Source organism: Montipora foliosa, chromosome 13 (assembly GCF_036669935.1).
Source record: "Montipora foliosa isolate CH-2021 chromosome 13, ASM3666993v2, whole genome shotgun sequence".
Classification (NCBI taxonomy): Eukaryota; Metazoa; Cnidaria; class Anthozoa; order Scleractinia; family Acroporidae; genus Montipora; species Montipora foliosa.
The window spans coordinates 18368339-18387914 of NC_090881.1; the positions used below are offsets into that span (position 1 = coordinate 18368339).

Genomic DNA, 19576 nt, shown 5'->3' on the forward strand with positions numbered 1-19576 from the left:
CGAACAACAGGTTCAGTCATTCTATAAAGCTAAATTTCGATTTGGTAAAATGATAATAACATTTATTTGATTAATGAAAGTCAGTTTCAACCCAGACAACTTGCTTGTTACAAAATTTACAGTGATTGATTTTGGTTGTGGTGTTTGACAAAGATCGAAGCAATGGATATGCATGTGATAATGCCCAATTCAAATATCTCTGTGACCACTAACTACCAACACATACGGTAAAATAATGGTCACCATTGTTTGTGCTGCATCATTTTATAGGTTCGTCCACAGGGAACTGTTCGCTAATGTCCCTGTTGGCAAGACCATTGACAGTATCACAGAGAGCCTTTGAAAATGACTGGTTTAACAGAGAATACAATCTGTATCATTTTAGTCACATTTTTCTAATGCTGTTGTTGATTCTTCATAACAAAGTCTCGAAGGCTTTCAGCTTCAAACACCACCTTGAAAAAAAGGTCACTTTCCTCAACCAAGAAAGTTCATAGTTTACCAAAGAAATGAAATTTAATCTGTACTTTCCCTCCAAAATTACACTTAAAGATTTTACTGTTTAAAACAAGACGATTTTATTTGTCAATGAGGGCCACTTCGGGGGAAGGGGGGTGGGGGGGGGAGGGGGGTTGGGGGTTGGAGGGATGGGGGTTGGAGAAGGGTCAACAACACTGAAACAATGAATATAATCAGTCCTGCAAATCAAATTTGAAGTCATGCATATCACTTTACTAAATTGTATCAATTCTCTCCACGTTTGTCTTAAAGTTCCGGATTAAGTTATTCAAGACGCAATAAACAAATAACAGGGTAAATTGCACAAAAATAAAAATTTCAGCTTTGTCTTTTTTTTTTTTGCGTTTAGTCACATATCGAACTCATGCTTGCAAAGCACATGCACAAAATTAACCAAAGCATAATTATACATGGTTGTGAAATGGCTGATTCATCTTTTATAGCCAACGTACAAACATGGCATTAAATGAAAGTGGTATTGTTGAAAGAAAGCCCAACTGTGGTGTCTAATTTATGCTCAAACCACAAACCAAGGTACACTGTTCACCATACACCCACACTAAAAGATGTGGGAACGTCTTCCGAAAGGGTTAGTCTGTGAACTTTATGAGAGATCAATTTACAAGGAACATAAACAAGTGAACATAACGAGAAGCATTGCCATCAATCTAACTTAAATAATGATCTAGCCAACATCTCTACTGTATTTCTTTTTCTTTGTTTTTAATTTGATGACACAAGACATCAGGAAAGCCCAAGTTCACAAAGAGCTGTGTGAAGAAGTGTCTAGTTATTTATTTATTTATCATAATGGAAGCAATACAATTGCTTTGTTTCCAGTCAATAAACATGGCTTGAGTAAGCCAAATTCTTCTTGTGATACTGCCCTTATTTTTGGGGCCTAATGAAAACGATAGTCACCTCGGAGTCTAGCCTCCAAATTGCAGCCGTTCGCAGCCGGCTGCAAGGAGGCTACCTCAGAGTCAAAATAGCCCAAGTTTGGCTCGTGATTTGACCAAGTAATTTCAAATCAGTTCACACTGCTGTGCAATCATGGCAACTGAAATTCAAGTTCTTTCAAGAAAAATAAATTATAAAATTAAAAGCTTTTGTAGCTAATGATAATCAAGAATTATAATTAATCTGGTTGCTAGTTGCGAAATAGTGCACAAAACCTAAAATAAACAAGACGACTCTTGGCCATATGCATAAAAGCTGAGTGAAAAGAATATGAACAAAACTGTCAACTCAGCAACTTCTGAACAGAGTACAAACTATACTCCCATTTGGTTTCTTTTACTAAAATCAATGAAGGAATTTCACCTGAGATCCATAGCAAACATACCACGGATTAAGCCTCCAGTACAAATGGAACAGCAGGTTTAACCCTTTGACGTCCAAACCAGCCGAAACCGGCCAGACTTAGTATTTTACTCTGTCTAAGGCCAGACGATTTTACTCGTCAATGGGGAACCCCTGGGAGTCAATGGGTTAATTAAAACACAGGTCACACTCCACAGGTCACTTGTTACAAGTCATTGTTTTACCTACATGTATAGTAAAGCAACCCAATTTAACATTGAAATTGGCTAACCTTAGGCCTAAATATCGTTTTTAGACCTAAGGAAACCTAAGTTGAACATAATAGTAAAAGTTTTGTAACGATTGACCTGTACTTTAAACCTGCCGCAAACGAAAATTCGAAAATGATTCCGACCACTATTCAAGCAGTGGATAAAAATCATATGAAGTAATTATTCAGGTAATTGACTAAAGTGCATAGAGAAGCTAACTAAACCAAAAATTTAATTTATGAACAAGAGGATCAGTAGAGCTGCGTACACCTCTTGCTCACTAGTAGACAGGTACTAGGATCACAAAGGCCTAACCATCAGCACCAAACTTGCTGTACACCAACCAATGTTCTTCCAGCATTCTCATAAATTATGGCAGCGAGACACGGCCAACAATAGCAAAACATCTGCACATGCTGGAAAAGCTCCACCAATGGTCCCTCTGACATATACTTAGCATCAAATGGTTGATGCACATCACAAACACAAATTGTACGACAGCTGAGACAAATGGAACAAAGGTAACAAAGCGAGAAGGTCCAGAGGAAAACCTAGGAACTGCCAGAAGGATTATGCTGAAGACGACATGAATATCTGTGGGTTTGATCAAGACTGGTACACCAAGAAAGGTTGACTTTAGAGCTTAGAGGCAACAGACAAGACAGGGAAACACGCTGCCAAGTCCCATCTTGCCCAGAGACCTGAGGCAAGATGGCAGAGAAGACACAAGGCCACCAATCTTCAGTAATTTAGTGTTCATCAGCAGTCAACAAAGGAAATAGGCAACACCTTCACCTCTCAAGCTAAAAAATGTATTTTGTATTACCATCATTCAAAAAATCAACAAAAATAGTCATTTTATACAAAGATCTTTATCATATTTCCCAAAGTTGAAAGGACAAATTCTTTTTGTTACAATAACAAAATACAGCAATAGAAATAGCCCACTTTCAATATATTAAAATTCAGTCTTAAACAAAAGGCATCATCTCGAGGCTCTGCATGGGGAATAAACTCCTACAAATCCTTACATTAATTCCCCAGAGCCTGGAGATGATGCCTTTTGTTTAGCACTGAATTTTAATATAACAAAAGTGGGCTATTCTTTACATTACAATAACATAATTTGAGAAAAAGACTGACAAAGTTGTAAAGTGACTAATATATTAGAGTTAACTTACAAGATGTTTCCATTTTTTATACCATAATTTGATCATATGAAACATTATACTTTGATTTATATTAATAAATAACAAAAGTACATGAATAACATAGTTGACATTAAAGGGGTCTCCACTCCTACAAAACAAGACATAACTGCAGGAGCAAATAATAACTACGATCAAATTTGAAGAAAGCATACACTGTATGTATTTGAACAAAAGAAATTAATTTTAGAGTCACTTGTTTTCACACATCACATGGAAGTGCCAGGCAGATCAAAAGTGAAAATAACTAAGAGATTTAAAAATAAGTCTGTTCTGATTACAAGAGATTTCTTTAAAACCTGTTAAACGTAATATTTATCTTTTTGTAGGAGAGGAAACCCTTGATAAAGACACGGGAGATTTGACAACTCCCTCAAAATCATGTAAAATTAATGAAAAGTTCAAGCTGTCAAGAACTATAGGAATTTTTGTAAGATGCGGAGCAAAAAAGGATTCATTTTGTGCTCAAGATTTTGCCACACTATACTAGAAAAAGCCAAATTATGGGGAAAAAGATTTAATAAAAAAGGTCATGTAAATGGCACTATTACGTCCTGAAAACAAACCTATTTTTCAAATGTTTCATCAATGTGCCATGCAACATTCATGAATAATGACTGCTGCCTTAATTCTATTAAAGGGCAGCGACTACATGTCAGCTATTTGTAAAACTTAAAATCTCACTGAAAAAAAATGGCGAATACTCAAGATGCCATCAAGTGGAATCCACCTAAGCCGATTCCACTTGGCACAATCTTGACTGATCTGGATATCACAAAAACCTCATCTAACAATACATTATTGTTTAGTCTATTCTTTCTTACTTTTCAGAAAACTCAGTCACATGCAAAGAACAGTGGATAAACGAGATGTCAGTTTGCAGTCTTCTTGTCAATCTGATAAACATTATCCAATAAATAAATAAATAAATAAATAAATACCAACACTTTCTGTTTTAAGTTGTTTTCTTTAATTTACTTGAACTTGTCCTTCAATTAATAAGTTAACTTCTAAATAATATTTTCTGTGCAAAGTGCAAAGTTTATAATTTATTCTTAAAAAATTAAGCTATTAGAAATATTTTCCTGTAAGTTGTCAATTCATTTCCAACGTATCAAATTTAAATTAAATAAACAAGTTTATGTGGCTTAACAATATTTTAATCCCGAGTGTGAGATTCAGATTTTACTGTCTAAAGCCATACAATTTTAGTCGCCAATGGCCGTCTCTTCAGGGATGAATGGGAATATTTACCTAATTTCAAAGATACTGTAGAACTTTAAAAATCTCACCTTAATTAAAAGTGCAGGAAATTAGAGAGATTCACTCATCATAAAGAGAATAAGAAAATGATTTCAAAACTTATGTGTAAGTGCAACTGAAACAGATGTCATATTTTGACTAAGGCAATCACACTATCTGATTTTAAGGAAAGAATTCATTGCACTGACAGAGATATGCCTATCACACGTTATGTCACTATAGATTTCAAAAACTTTTAAATTTCACACCCTGCTCTGACCACAAGCTAGAGTTTGGCTGCCGAGGAGTTGAACAGGGATCACCCAAAATAACCTTAGCTAGTGGTCCTAGCAGGAGCACTTAGGATCTCGCTATTAATGTCTGATGCCTTCCACACTGAGCCAGGCTGCATCCCCTAAGGCAAGCCTTGCCTCTTCTCAATCTGTGCTTAAAGTGAAAACTTTGTCCATTGAGAATCAGTTAAAGTAGTTTAAGTTCTTGTAAATGCACCCAACATAAACATGCAGAAGCGAAGCATTTTTAACCATTTGTCTCCTCATTTTTTTTTTGTGTGTTCCTTAGATTGAGCAACATTAAGCCTTTTCCTCACTAGCAACACAAGTACAACCATGAGCAGCCTACACAAACTACAGCTCCTTTCTAGAAGCAAGTCCAAGTATGAACTCTTTCTTATAAAAGTTAGTTTTCAGTCAAGTGAAAAGTAGAGCTACCAAATTACCATCTCAAGAATTATTTGCACATTCAAGATTGAAAACAGTTTTAAATGTTCGAAAGAGTTGTTAAAGGCCACTGAAGTTTCCATGCTACACATACTACATCTTATTATTAAGTCAAAAGTAGGAGGTTAACAATCTCAACATAATGACATTGCTCCAAAAAAGAATGTGAACTTCAAAATGGCCCAAACAAAGGTTTTTGAGAAAGTCCTTTTGATTTTTTTTTCAGAAAATCCTCATTATGGTAATAATAGACAAGCCGACAAGAACAGACAGCAAAACTGAGCCAGGGTTCAGGAAAGCATATAATAAAACAGCGACAAAAGGCCAAGAGCTTTTACTGAAGACAATTGTCTGTAGTGAAACTTGCAGACGAAGTCGAGGACTAATCTGAAACAAAACGAAAGGCAAACGTTACTGTGTGAGCCAAAAGGTCAGAGTCTTAATTCATGGAATAAACCATTTAGGCGTCCAAACTTAATTCCAAAAAGTAATTGCATGGTTAATGGCCACACAGAATCTCATGCCTTTGTTTTGTTTAGTTAGTTTTCAAGATTTGCCAATTTTGAGTTATTATAGTCAAATGTTTAGATTTAAGAAAGGAAAAAATCTTTTGAGAGCACCGAAAGCATCACACTTCAGTGTTTAATTTACTGCAACCAGAAGCATGTGTGACAATTAACTGTTAACTGTCAATGGGTTAAATTCTTTTGTGTTATAATGATATCTCACACTTTTAGTACATACTAAAACAACTATTCACCTCAGTGTCAGTAACTAGTGGTGGATATTTACCTTGCTGCTTTGGTCAGTAAATATCCACCACTAGCCACCACTTACATGTACACTTGTTGGATATGAGGTGATTACAGCCAACTCGGCACTGCTATTTATCATCTCATATCCAACAAGTGCTCGTGGAATAATAATAGTCAATTATCCAACTAACAATAACTGTTATGTCACATTATCAGAGAAAAAATAACTACTGGTAAGTGAATTCACCCTCGGTGACATTCCACAAGAGCATTTGTTTGCAAAAAGTTAAAGTAAAACTACAATGAAGCAATAACCCAACTTTGATTGGTCAGTTTTATGTTATATTTACTGGTTCAAGAGTTAGCAGTAAGTTTTAAGTGAAAAAAAAAATGCCTATACGGAGCTTGGGACCGAGGTCAAATTAACTCCACCCGATGAGGTACAGTCATTTCATGAACAACACTTACCCCATCCCCAAGGCGGCTTCTCAAACAGCTCCATGGTTACAAGAAGCCGCCGTGGGGATGGGGTAAGTGTTGTACATGATGTGACTGTACCTCATCGGGTGGAGTTAAGTTGACCTCGGACCCAAGCTCCGTGTCCTCCTCGGTAATCAGCAGCTGTTAAAGTCATCAGCTATTGTGAAATCTGAAGCAGAAAATGCTCATATCCAGCCAAGTGCGTAGGGATTTTTAACGACGAAACATTCACCGAGGTTCGCAAATGATGGGGCTTTAGCTTTGCGTGAGAAAATCGCAGCTGGGACGGATTTTCGAGGCGCAAACCACCTCTGAGCTGACTACAGTCGAAATCTTAGTGTGCAGCCTTGACTTCGTCTTAGAACAGTGAAAGCACGGAATTCCCGAAATGGTAAAATAAGCTCCAAAAGGCACAAGAATACACCAGAGGTGAGTCATTTTTATTCATTTTATTGCATGAACGTTAAATTGAGCGTTTTTTAGGCTTTATAATCGACGGTATTTTATTTCCCATACAATCTTATAACACGTTTTAATTCTCAACGGCCGCCTGTAACACAACACCGCTTGCACTCAAAGGTCATCTTCCCACTAGTAATTAATTATTACACGCTCTCTAGTGACGCGCACTTAGGCTGCCTGATATTAAAAGCTCTCACAGCAGTGAAAAGGGACATCAATCTCAACCCATGTATGATGTAGAATATTAATGCACAGTCAAATCCAGGACCAGTCAGTTCTGGTAGAAAACATGCCTTCTCACCACTGCATTCTTGCTCCTGCTGTGGCAAAGTTTCTTGGTATCACAGAAGCCCTCAACATCACTAATTAATCAGTCCTGACCAGACACAGAAACGTCACTGCTACAGAGCAGAGATTCTAACTGTGATGCTGGGTCAATGATGCAGGAGACATGACAGTTTGGTAGCATCAACTGAGTTGATTAAAGTGAATTTGACCACTGTCTTGAGAATGAAAAGCATTTAGCCCTTTCGTCAGAGTCAAAAGTACAAAACATGATAGTCCTTACGATCCTCCAAGATCTGTTTGCCCCTTGAAAAGTTCAAAAGGGGGTTACCATACTTAAACATTTACGAGGGGAGGGCTGAATCTTTGATCACTATGACAATCCCAGTGAGGTGCATGAGGTGTCTTTGTACAACACAACAGGGCTTTATTAGACTGAACAAGATCCCTGCAAGCACCTCAAAGCAAATATCAGATGGTTAAATTTGACCTCATTGAATCAGTGAACATTCCCCAAAAAAGAAAAACTGAATCTTGCTCTCATAGAGAAGAGTCTGTTTCTGCATCAAGTTGGCAAGCTTGTTTCATGTCTGTGTCATCCTCTTGGCTTGATTCGTGGAGACTACAGGAAGCTCAGCGAAAGCTTCCAATGTTTATGGTGGACCTTTTAAAGTTGCTCAGTAAGAGAGCTCAGAGCCGATTTGAGGAAAGTGTGTCCCTCTAGTGGAATACCATGTGTGATTCTCAATTTCCTGCGTTTTTGCTCATCAAGCAATAATATTACAAAATGGGGTGTAGTGTGGGATTGTGGAAAATTAATTCAATGTTAAAGGAATTAGGCATGATACAATGTGCTCTTTTGTGTTTTTTGAATGAGGTGCAAATGAGATGCAAGGTGGTTTTCTGCAATTCTCCCTTAGTGGCAAATCGGTGAACATTCCAATGCTAAGATAATCTTTTCGGCTTTGTTTCAGATTCTTTCAGTCAGCAACTACAAAAACAACCTCTTTCTGGTCCTCCATGGACTTGGAGGTCTTCCGTACAGTATTGCCAATACTTACGTAACTTTAATTTCTGACAGAAATTAAATTTCATTGAAGAAATCAAATAAATAAATAAATTTATAATAAATATGTCAAAAAATATAATTTTTGTTTTTCATAAAAAAACACATTTCTAACAGACCAGAGGTCATTCTTCTCAGCACTGACAGAGAGAATAACAGCCTCTGGAGACAGGACAGAACATGGCAAATACCATATTCACAAGGTATAGGCCTCGGAATGATATCTACAGGCAATGCAGGCCACACGCCAACTTATGGGCAGCTTCTGCAGGTACCGGAGCAGAAATAACATAAAACAAAAGACAGAAAACAAAACAAATCCAAATAAAGACTTATCTCAAGTGACCAAAAACACAATGCTTTCCGGTACCTGAAGAAAGACCCAACTCCTGACTGCACTTTGTATAAAAAGTTACTGTTTCTTAGATGGTCAGACAACCTGGCCAGGAAAAGCTTGTTGCATGAAGGTTTGGTACTCTCAATAAACTAACACACTATGTCTTAAGTCTTAAATGACAACATTCATCACAATAAGTTGGCAGGGCACACAAGAACTGCAGGCTCATGTGACCAGAGCTTATCCCAATGCTGGTCCATTGCGGGGCCACCTCCGGCAGAAGATCACTGGTACCTATATATACACCTGGGTGTATCAATGATATTGTTTTCTTTTAAAAACAATGGTTTCACCAACTAGGTTGACAGATTCATTGACTCAGAAGCTTTATGGAGCAAAATGATGCATTCAGTCCTTGCAAGTTTCACTTCAGCTGTGAGTCATGAAACATTTCTAAACTACATGCCTGCTTGCATCAAAACACTTGCAATATTATGCAAAGGATTCTGTTAAATCCTTGCAGTGGGCTTCCACTTTAATAAATGCGGTATCAAGATTTAAGTACGACCATGAATAGGTCCCCTCCGCTCCACTTGGACAAAAAGTGTGACCTATTCACACAAGAATACAGTATAAACGAAGTTTACAATTACCTTTTGAAGCTCCTCTCCTTCATCATACTCCTCATCTGGTCCTGATGGTGTCCCTTCCACTTCTCCTACTTCATGGGCATCGGCTAGGAGCTGCTGTGCCCTTTCAATCTCTTTCTGGATTTCCCGTCTTTTCTCTTGTGTTTCAAACACATTAGACAGTGGCGGTCTTGTTCTCTCTCTTTCTCGAAGGGAGTTTGGCCGATAAATTTCTTTCTCAGATGTCTAAAAAAGTAATTAAAGATTTAACACACTAGATGGCCTCATCTGCAGGTTGGCAAGCCTTTCAATGATAATGCAACCACCAGAATCCCAATGGGAAATTGTATGCTGCCTAGAAGGAACAACCCTGTCTGGCATTGACTTGATTTAATGTTGGTTTTTTTTATAATATAATACTACGGGTAATAGCTAATGAACTTTGATGTGTCAAGTTCTTTAGCATTGGGGATATTGTACTTGGATATCAACTCAAATTTACTCAAATCAAATCTACTGAAATGTTGTTGTTTTTTTAGGAGAGGGGAAAACCAGAGTACACAGGAAAAAACCTCTCGGGGCAGAGTACACAACCAATAAAATCAACCCACATTTGACATTCGAACCTGGGGGGACACATTGGTCGGAGGTGAGCACTTGACCTCACCACTGTGCCAATCCTGCACCCCCTACACATGATTGTATCATAAGCCTTTGTATCATAGCCAACCTAATAGATAATGAGAAAACTCAAACGGATAATGTTACTTCAGGCTAAACCTCACGCAAGACTTAGCTTTCTGTCAAGCCTTGAATAAGCACACCACGGGGGTCAAAGCCAGGTGTATGCACACTTAATGTTAAGTGATCATGGATGAGAAAATGCTTGCATTGGTCAAACCTCTCTTGGTGAAGCACTCCGGGACAATTCCAGGGAGTGTGTTCTCCTAACTCTGTCAATCATTAAGTGGTTTTCGGGATTATCAGCACTGTAAAACAAAGTCAGAACAGTATAAATCCAAAAAAGCAGAAATAGGCCAAAGATAGAGCTAACTTGACTAAACTTGAGAACCCACCTTGTTATTTTAGATAATAAACCTTAAGAATTCCTTTAACCTTTCTGTTTTTGCTCATGGATTTTTTCAGGCATATGTGGGTGTGGTGGTGTACCGATCATCAATAATTATTATAATCGATCATTGATCGAAAATCTTTAAGCAACACAACAATCCATTATGGATTATGAGAATCAATTATCGCAGACAAATGTGAAAATCCTACGTTTCATACATCTTTAATGATTTCTAAAAATTGCGAAACACTCACGCGCCATGCTAGGTTTTGCATTTTGTATTTTGTTCACATTTTGATAGAGTGCATTAAATTTTCATATGAAAAAGTTACCTCAATGGTTCTCTTAGAAATTATTCTAAATTAGTAGCTGGCTATAAAATACATTTTTAGATCTACTTACTGCAATCGGACAAGTAACAAGAGTACATGAAAGCAAAACAGATATAAACAGCTTGCGAAGATCAAGTTGGTTCCCAGGGTCCTCGCCTTGTTGTCTCGTTTTCATGTTGTTCACAACAAACATGGCGACTTGCACACAGGTTTTTATATCAATAGATTTTCCGATCATAATTGATGATCGATCGGTTGGGTCAATCCGATTATTTCCCATGATCGATAATAAAAATGTAATCCAATTCCCATCACTTTGTGGGTGCAAAGTGACATCCCTGATTTTATATATTGAAGGCAACTGAATATTTGTCCAGGAAAGCTGTGAATTATTAGAGGCATGTCAATTCTTGATAAGCTTACAAGTCATGTAATTTGACTTGTACTTAATTTGCAATGGGCAATGGAGTGCCTTTGTAACTTTACTCCTCAAGCAGACATGAACAGTTACAATAAAACTAATGCTAGCAGCATTGTTGTACTTGGAGTTACGATTTTGTAAGGAAGCACTTTTTTATATTAAATTTATCAAGAGTTACATGTGTATGTGCCTCTAATAAGCTGCATTCCTGGAATAAGTGTGGACAGGCTGCTCTATATAATCCATGGGGATACATCAGCGGTACATGTACAGTACCTATTATATACCTGCATAGACAGAATGTTCTAACTTCCTTTCTTTGAAAACAAGAAAGAGGTAGACAGAGGAAGCCAGCATTCTAACTAGATATTATGGTAACTAGGTATAATGCTTTCATACGTGTACACACTGTAAAATCTCTTCAAAAGAAATAAAAATGTATCACAAAATGAGGTATTAAAATGAGACCTTGAAGTTCTTCCAAACTGAGGATACTTTCTGACTTCTCTATCAAATGTTCTTCTCTGTAAAGGGAACAAAATAGACATGAATATTCCATCCAACAAAAATATTATTATTTTTGGATATTTGTGGGTATTTTAGTGTGGATGATAGGTCTGTCTTGAGTTCTTTACAAATTAATGGTTTTTATGTGCACAAGACTAATTCAGATGAAGCAAGAAAGTTTCAGATTTTAAGTCGATATAACTGGTGTTTTGCATCAATGCAACACTTGAACACTTAAGTAAACAAATTCTTGATAAATGGACAAACAAATATGCTTGATTGAATTGCTTCATGCATTTACCTTTTCCTGTTCATGTGCACTTGCACTAAGATACTTGAAGATATGCAATTTCCCTTTTGTGCAGACCTGCAATGCATTATTAAGAAAGGTTTTATTACGAAAGGTTTTATTACTATTATTATTAGCTTAGTCTAATTAGTTTTAAGTAGGTGTCCCCAATTAGTTTTTACTTGTAAAAACTAGAACGATTGACACGTTAATAAAGTTATTATTATTATTATTGTTGTACTGTGTAAGTCAACAGAGCACATAATCCAGCCTTCAAGCGACCTCTTTAGGAAACTGGTGGATTGATTTTCAAGGGAGAACTTAGGTAATAACTACTCTTATACAGACAAAATAATAACTTTTTACAAGGGAATGTCATTTCATTACAAAACTGTTTTAAAAAATTCTTGGACGATAAAAGCACTACATAATTATACATCATGCAAAGAAATATCAACCCGAAAAAAGACTGCTTGTTACACCTTTAATACATTCTTTTCAGGCTGTGTCACATCTCAGTTACGTAAATACTACTAGTATTGTATTTTCACTTGATTATAATATTTAAGATACACCTGGATGTCTGACATAAACTTTCATCTTAACCCTAACATACAGTAATAATAAATTATTAAACGTCCCTTCTTTTGTTCACTAAATCAGTTCAATGCTCTTTCAACCCACGCAGAACTTTTTTTCGACACTTCGGCATAAGGATGTTCTTATCATTAATAATAATAATAATAATAATAATATATACGAGTCGATGATGAAAATAATATTTCCTTGGTTAGCAGGCCACATGTCCCTTAAAATTTTTTTGATCGAATACACCGGATCAGGCAATAATAATGGCATTTACATGTATGTAGTAAATACAACTCACAGAGCCAAGACACAGTAAAGTACTGTAAACATGACCATGCTATTATGCCTTAGTGATCAATAGCGCATTATGGGGTACAAAAGTAATTAAAGCTTTGGGCATGTTGGTTTCCAGTTAAGCTACAGTATACCTTAAGAAGTTTATCCACCTCAGCAAAACATGTCTAAGCTCTCTGGGTTCCTCATACTAATACAGAGGGCAATCTTGAGTATTGGTCAAGTCAAATGACAAGGAATAATTTCCATAGGTGTACACAGGTGCATTAGAAAATAAATGACCAAAATGTGACACCTTCCTTCTTCACATTTCTCAAACGTTACCATCTTTACTGGGCATAGTTTGAGCCACTGTTTAAGTGACAAAAGTGCTATTTCATATATACTAAATAGCTCCAGACAGATACAGGTGCATTTGGAAACTTGCTTTACATGTTTAAAATGCGTAAACATAGGAGCTTGTCTCTGACCAGAACTGTAATAATATTGATCATAATTTTATCATTGTCTAGGAATTACATACCTGAGCAGGTGGTGACGTCAACGGATTATGGGCTAGCTCCAGAACAGACAAGCTGGTGATGAGGCGATATGCAGGTGGGATCACTGACACTTTGTTAAATGAAAAATCTAACCTAACCAATTTTAACTTACTGAGTTCTGCAAAAAAAAGATGTACAAATTACACTAATTTAATGAAACATCCTACTGTAACTAGAACACAAGCAAACTCAGTGTTCCCCACATCTTAGATTAGGAAGTTGCCATGGACCAGCAAATTATGGACGTGGAAATTATTTATTCAAATTTTACGCATCATCTTCATCGTCATCATCCTCATCTTATCACATCTCCAGGACATTTCAAACACTTTCAAGAATTAATCCGGCATGCATCCGGCATCATATGTGGGTTGAGTTTGTTGGTTCTTTACTCTGCACCGAGAGGTTTTCTCCGGGTACTCCGGTTTCCCCTCTCCTCAAAAACCAACATTTGACTTGATTTGTGTTAATTGTTAATTTCAAGTTTACAGTGTCCCCAATTAGTGCTCCAGCGCTAGAACGACGAGACACTTAAATGAAGTTCCTTTCCTTTCCTTATTTCCTCTGACATGTTAAAATTAATCCAAGGTCCTGTTAAGAGGTGTCAACTCATGCTAATAATAAAAAAATGATACATGTATTACTAACTCAACTATTCTGGTCAAGCCGGTCATGCAGGTTTTTTAATACTAATTACCAGTTTTCAAGAAAAAGCCAAAAAGATGTGATCTTCTTACCATCTGGTAAAACCTCTAAACGATTTCTACGAAGGTTTAAGTCCTTCAAAGATATCATCTCTCCCATACTGTTGGGTAGGTAGCTTAATTCATTTGAACTCAAATCCTAAAAAGAGAAAAAGCAAAAAAATACAATACACATCCTTCAACTAAAACTAATTATCATGAGAGGATGCTTGGAATGATATGAAGAATCAAAAAGATCGAGGAGTTGAGGACATTATTCTACAAGGCCAAAGGCCAAGCTGAGGTAGAAAACACCATCCTCAATAATGCATAATAAGGCTGAAGAAATAATAATAGTTAATCAACCTAATATAATAGCTGAGCTAACAGCTAAATAATATCACATACATGTATATGAGGTCAGTTATCTAATATTTTCAAATACTTGATTCTTGACGTCAATAAATTCTATTTTTGATTACACAGGGTCGTGTTCTGGCGGCCCAAGACTGATGTGGATTCTGCATTAAAAAGCTACTAAATTACTAAAAGACTAAAATGCTACTCAATCTTGAGGCACTTACTAAATCTTGTAATAACGTCAAAAGACCAATTTCAACAGGTAGTGAGCAAAGTTTATTGTTGCTGAGGTTCAGTACTTGTAAAGGAAGCGAACATAGCTCTGTGGGAAAGCTGCTGATTTGGTTTCGTCTGCATAATAACAAAATAAGGGAAAACATAGTGGGTGTTAAAAAAAACGACGACAGCTAGGGCAATGCCAACACAAGAGAGCAATGATATCATTAAAAAAAAAAAGGAAAATAATTTTGCTGCATGTGCAGTGCATCTTTTAGTACATTTCTTTGCCGCAACATTCTAAACAACATGAAAAAAACAAATTTAAGGTTTTGACACTAACATGAGCATACAAAAGTGATCTTGCATTTTCTATCTTTGCCTCAAGATTGCTTGTACCAACTCAGTTGCAGGATATTTTACCAATATTGTACACCATTAACAAGATGGAATAATTTACTGTGAAAAAGGTGTGAAAAGTTGTATGAATTCTGAACTGACGTTCACGTTGCCTTAGCCATCATCATTTACTTAATTCAATTAGTGGGTCCATACAAGTAAGAAAGTTAGCTTATGTGGACTTGGAAGAAATGCTGGGGGTAACCCTGGGATGGACTAGCATCCCATCCAGGGGGGGGAGTAGAAATACTCCTAGTCGCTTCATGCCATGGAAACCGGGATAACCTCCGGCTCTGATGGGCCACTTGGCTCATATGCAGACTTTAACTTTACCCTGACGTTGAGGAAAAAACCTTATAAAGTATTTCCCATTCTTGTTCTAATTTCAAAATCACCCTTCTCAACAAATACAGTAGAGGCAGAGTCCCCCTTTTAGGTAAAAAACAACATTACAAAAATCCCTGATTCTCTCCTTATAATAACAGTCAAAATCTAAGCTTCATTTAATGCAGTTAAATGCAACTTAACTCAGTTAACAACGAGGAGAAAGCATTGGCAACTTCTTGGTTAGTTACATTATGTTTTGGCTAGAATTAACTATTGGAGGGTAATGTGAAGTGCCAGATTTCTACCCTTGTAAACCATGTAAGAGATGTATCCAGAGTGCATCATTGCGTCCTGGGACGCACTCGTTTTCCTTTTAGACGCATAGAATATCGAACAAAGGGTCCAGTAGGACGCAGAAAAAAATTGAATCTTTATGCAAATTACGAATGCCAGAAAAAACATGCGAACGGCGTATTTCACAAGGAAATTGAACATTCCCATTTCTCATATCGGAGAAATGATCAAGTTCCTGGAATTTCAAGGTAAGCTGTTATTTTCGGATTTTTGTAGTCGAATAATTTCATTTTGTCACCACTATGTCCAGCTTCATAAGTTCAGTTTTGAATTCGCACATGTTACGTGACATAATCTGAGCTGTTTTTTACGTGAGACAATCGGCGACACTTCCGATCTGCCGCCAGTGATAATAAAACATTTCAGTCGAAGTTCAGTTTGTTGCATGCTTTCCAAGTGAATTTCAAGCATTAGTTTGCTTATCGTGAGTGAAATGACAGAGAATCCAAAGGCAAAGTATGTTATATTTTTGTTTCTGCAACCCTGTTGATATTAATTACGGGCGTGCACGTGTCATCGTCTCGGTTCTTGTTTTGGACGTAACTTGTCTGTTTTGCAAATTATGCAACTTTTCTTCGAAGTAAGTGTTAAAATTAACATGTTAAACATGAAACTTGAATGTATTCAATCGCTTGGTTATTAACATTGGCCATGGCGAAGTCACGGCCACACGGGCCGACGATGAAGTGTCTATCGATCGCTTACATTTGTTTACTCTTTTGTTCCTAAATTACACCTCAAGTGTAGTTAAAATAAATGATGCTCTTTTACGGAAAATTGAGATTCAGTTGTTTTTTTTTTGCCGTGGAGATCTAGATCATTTATCAACTGGAGCCAACAGTTCCTACAGCATACGGATTCGATTCCTCGAGACGTTTTCAATGTGATCGATGGAGCTTTGACAGCCCATACATTTTGATAGATGAATCAACAGGCACAACAGTTTCAAAGAAATTTTTTTGCAATTAGAAATCTGAAAGGGTACTGCAGCAGCAGGGGGGGGGGGGGGGTACTCGATGTATCCCTGGTTGGGGAGGTGCGGCGCCGCCCCTCATACCCAGACCCTGTTTAAGACAAATATCGCTGATTTTCCTACCCATTTTAAGACAGAATTCCGATTTTTGATACCCTGTTTAAGACATTTAACCCAGTTTAAGACAAAAATTGATAAATCAATACCCTGATTAAGACAAAAATGATAAATTCGATACCCTGTTAAAGACAAAAATCCCGAAAAACATACCCTGGCTGGCCACACGTCCCCATTAAGCCCTTATAAGGTAGTTCCCCCCCCCCCTTCCTTCCTGGGCTTGAAATTGACATCTTAAACTCCCCCAACATAATTTCAGTTGACTACGTAACATTTACACTTCAGCATACATTATGCCCTGAAACTAATCCAATTTAAATTTTAAGTCTCTTTACTGGATACCTTAGAAATAATCAGGAGGGTGACACTACTTAAAACGCAACAGTAAGAAGAAACTTAAGTATCTTTTCATTTCACTTTGTGCGCCAAGATTGCTTACACTGTGCATATTTTGGATTCCATAACGATCGATTTGATTGTAATTATTAAATTTTGTGATGAACAAAAATGGCCTCTGACGAAAATTCCACGCTAAGTAAACAGAACTTATCTAATGACAACTGGAGATCGTAAAGGCTCCACTCTCAAACTAAACTACACAATCTCAAACTCAAGCTAACTATATCATATTTGCATAATTCCGGTTAATCGCGATTCGTAAACTGCCCATCAATTATAGGAACTTCATTTAGTATTAATTTATAGGTTGTCTACTACCCGGAAGAGATCGGGGTTTTTTTCCTGCTTAGGTAACCCACCTTAAATTCAGCACTCTGAGGAATTTCAGCTCGCTTAATTGCGACTCTGGAACACCTCGTATAGCATTGTGGTACAAGTCCACTCTCTCGATCATAACAAAATCACACAACTCAGCCGGGAACTCTGAAAGCTTGTTTTTAGAGAGATCTGCGGTGCGAAAGGAGAAATACAGCAAGAATATAAAAGCCACCTCTTTGCTGAAACGAAATAAAATCAATGACAACGCGACAAGGAAGAAAAAGAACTTCCAACGGACCTATTTCAATGACATCGATCAGCTCACAATCTTCTGCAGGGTCTGGAAAATCACGGAGGTTTTTCAGGCTTAAATTCAGCCTTCCAGTTTCCTCTGCTTCCTTGAAGCATCTCTCTAACGACATGTTTCCCGACATTGTCGGGTTTACATTTTATAAAAAGATATTGGCGCTCCCATTCAAACGACGTCGCTTTCGCCGACTAAGCGACATCTTGGACCTCTTCCTCGTGCCGTCATTGCGCATGTCAACAAAACGCATCCCAGGAACCTCCTGTGAAGGAACTCCCAAAGACACGCAACACGGACGCAGAAAAAAACAAAATTGGCCGTTGTTTCCGGCTCTTGTTTTAAATCTATTCACGTTAGAAAAGTCGCCTGAAAACACGAGCAAAGACGTGCGCAAGACGAGGACAATTTTCGGTTCCATCGCTTCGGGTCAGCTTTGCCAACCAAGAGCTACTCGTGGGTCCCTGGCCAAACTCAAGCGCGCTTTAGGTAAAGTTTAGAGTTGGGACTGAGTCAGAAGTCCATTACCCTTTCCCGTATCTTTTTATGTTAGAAGCAAATCCCATGGGGTTTTCGACCAATGGTCGGCCACTGATTACATCACGTGCAGCAAACCCGAAACACGAAGGTATTTAAAAATGATGAAAAGATATAGCAGTTCTAAAAATAAAAAGATATGGGACAGGGTTTACTCAAGGACGGAATAAGTATGGAGGCTCAAGGTAATGGAATGGACTCCTGGAGAGTAGCTTCGCTCTTTCTCGAGAGTGATGCGCGTTTTTCAAAGATGAGATCTGGCTTTCCTGAAAGCCAGGATAGAAGGGTCTCTGTTTGCACGGAAGCTAAATGGTTGAGTTCGCAGTAAGATACTACGAAAACCACCGATCTGCGGAATGAGCACGAATTATTGAGTGACTGCCCAGCACACTTCAGGGAAACATTTTGATGAAATTCCTTTTCCGCGTTTTCCAAATCATGAGTCCCAGGGAAAAAATGGATAAAATTGTTATTGTCCAACGAAGAGGTTGCAAGTGTAACTATGGACTTGCTGTTACTTTGAGTGTAAGTTTTGTGGCCTGGCCTAAAAAGTAGCGTCGAACACAACACCTCTCAAAGAATTTGAACTATTTACAAGCGAAAGCGGGTGGGGCAATGACTCAGTAATTCGGGCCCATTCCACAAATCGGTAACTTTCGTAGTATGTGGCACAGCGGCACAGTGGCACAATGGGCATGCGCAGGTTTCTCCTGCGATCGCGAGCTACTGGGGCGGTGGAAGACAGACAAGCGCGCGCAAATGTTGTGTAATAATGGTAAATTTAAACTCTACCATGGCAACCGTCAGTAGCAAACAGATTTGCAGTGGTGTGTAGAGTGGATTGAAAAAAAAAATCGGAATGTATCTTTTGCGAAAACATAAATTAAATCGGAATAAAGCGTGTCCGCCTTCCCGCCAAAATCAAAACGTAGAGCGAAACGTTGACTTGAAGGGGAACAGAGTAAAAAACGCTTTGCGTGGAGCGTTCCAAAAGGTAAGTTTCTTAGAATGATTTAACCTGGACAAGGAAAGTTGACTTCTTTTTCAGTTTTGTTCTGTAAGTCCACCTGAAGTCGAACTTATACTTACAAGTCTTTTGATCCAAAAAAAGGCAACTGGCCATGATAAGATACCGCCCACAGCATTACGGGATGGCGCTGATGCTCTTGTTGATCTGCTATCTTTTCTTATCAACAAGATCATTAACTCTGGCTCTGTTACGGCTGCCTGGAAGCTCGCTGAAATCT

The 19576-nt window shown here is 37.7% G+C and overlaps 1 protein-coding gene across 1 annotated transcript in view; it reads right to left on the minus strand.

Annotated features, from left to right (window-relative positions):
- The window catches only part of LOC137983912 (leucine-rich repeat and calponin homology domain-containing protein 1-like), a 29999-nt gene extending 11987 nt beyond the window's left edge, over nucleotides 1-18012 (minus strand). The window contains exons 1-9 of the mRNA XM_068831071.1: nucleotides 17787-18012; nucleotides 17530-17677; nucleotides 14610-14736; nucleotides 14080-14185; nucleotides 13324-13460; nucleotides 11931-11996; nucleotides 11591-11646; nucleotides 10199-10286; nucleotides 9322-9543 (exon numbers count right to left, since the gene is read on the minus strand). Coding sequence (XP_068687172.1) covers nucleotides 9322-9543; nucleotides 10199-10286; nucleotides 11591-11646; nucleotides 11931-11996; nucleotides 13324-13460; nucleotides 14080-14185; nucleotides 14610-14736; nucleotides 17530-17677; nucleotides 17787-17922 — 1086 coding nt within the window. The 5' untranslated portion in view covers nucleotides 17923-18012. The remainder of the gene's footprint in view (nucleotides 1-9321; nucleotides 9544-10198; nucleotides 10287-11590; nucleotides 11647-11930; nucleotides 11997-13323; nucleotides 13461-14079; nucleotides 14186-14609; nucleotides 14737-17529; nucleotides 17678-17786) is intronic.
- Nucleotides 18013-19576: the final 1564 nt, after the last annotated feature.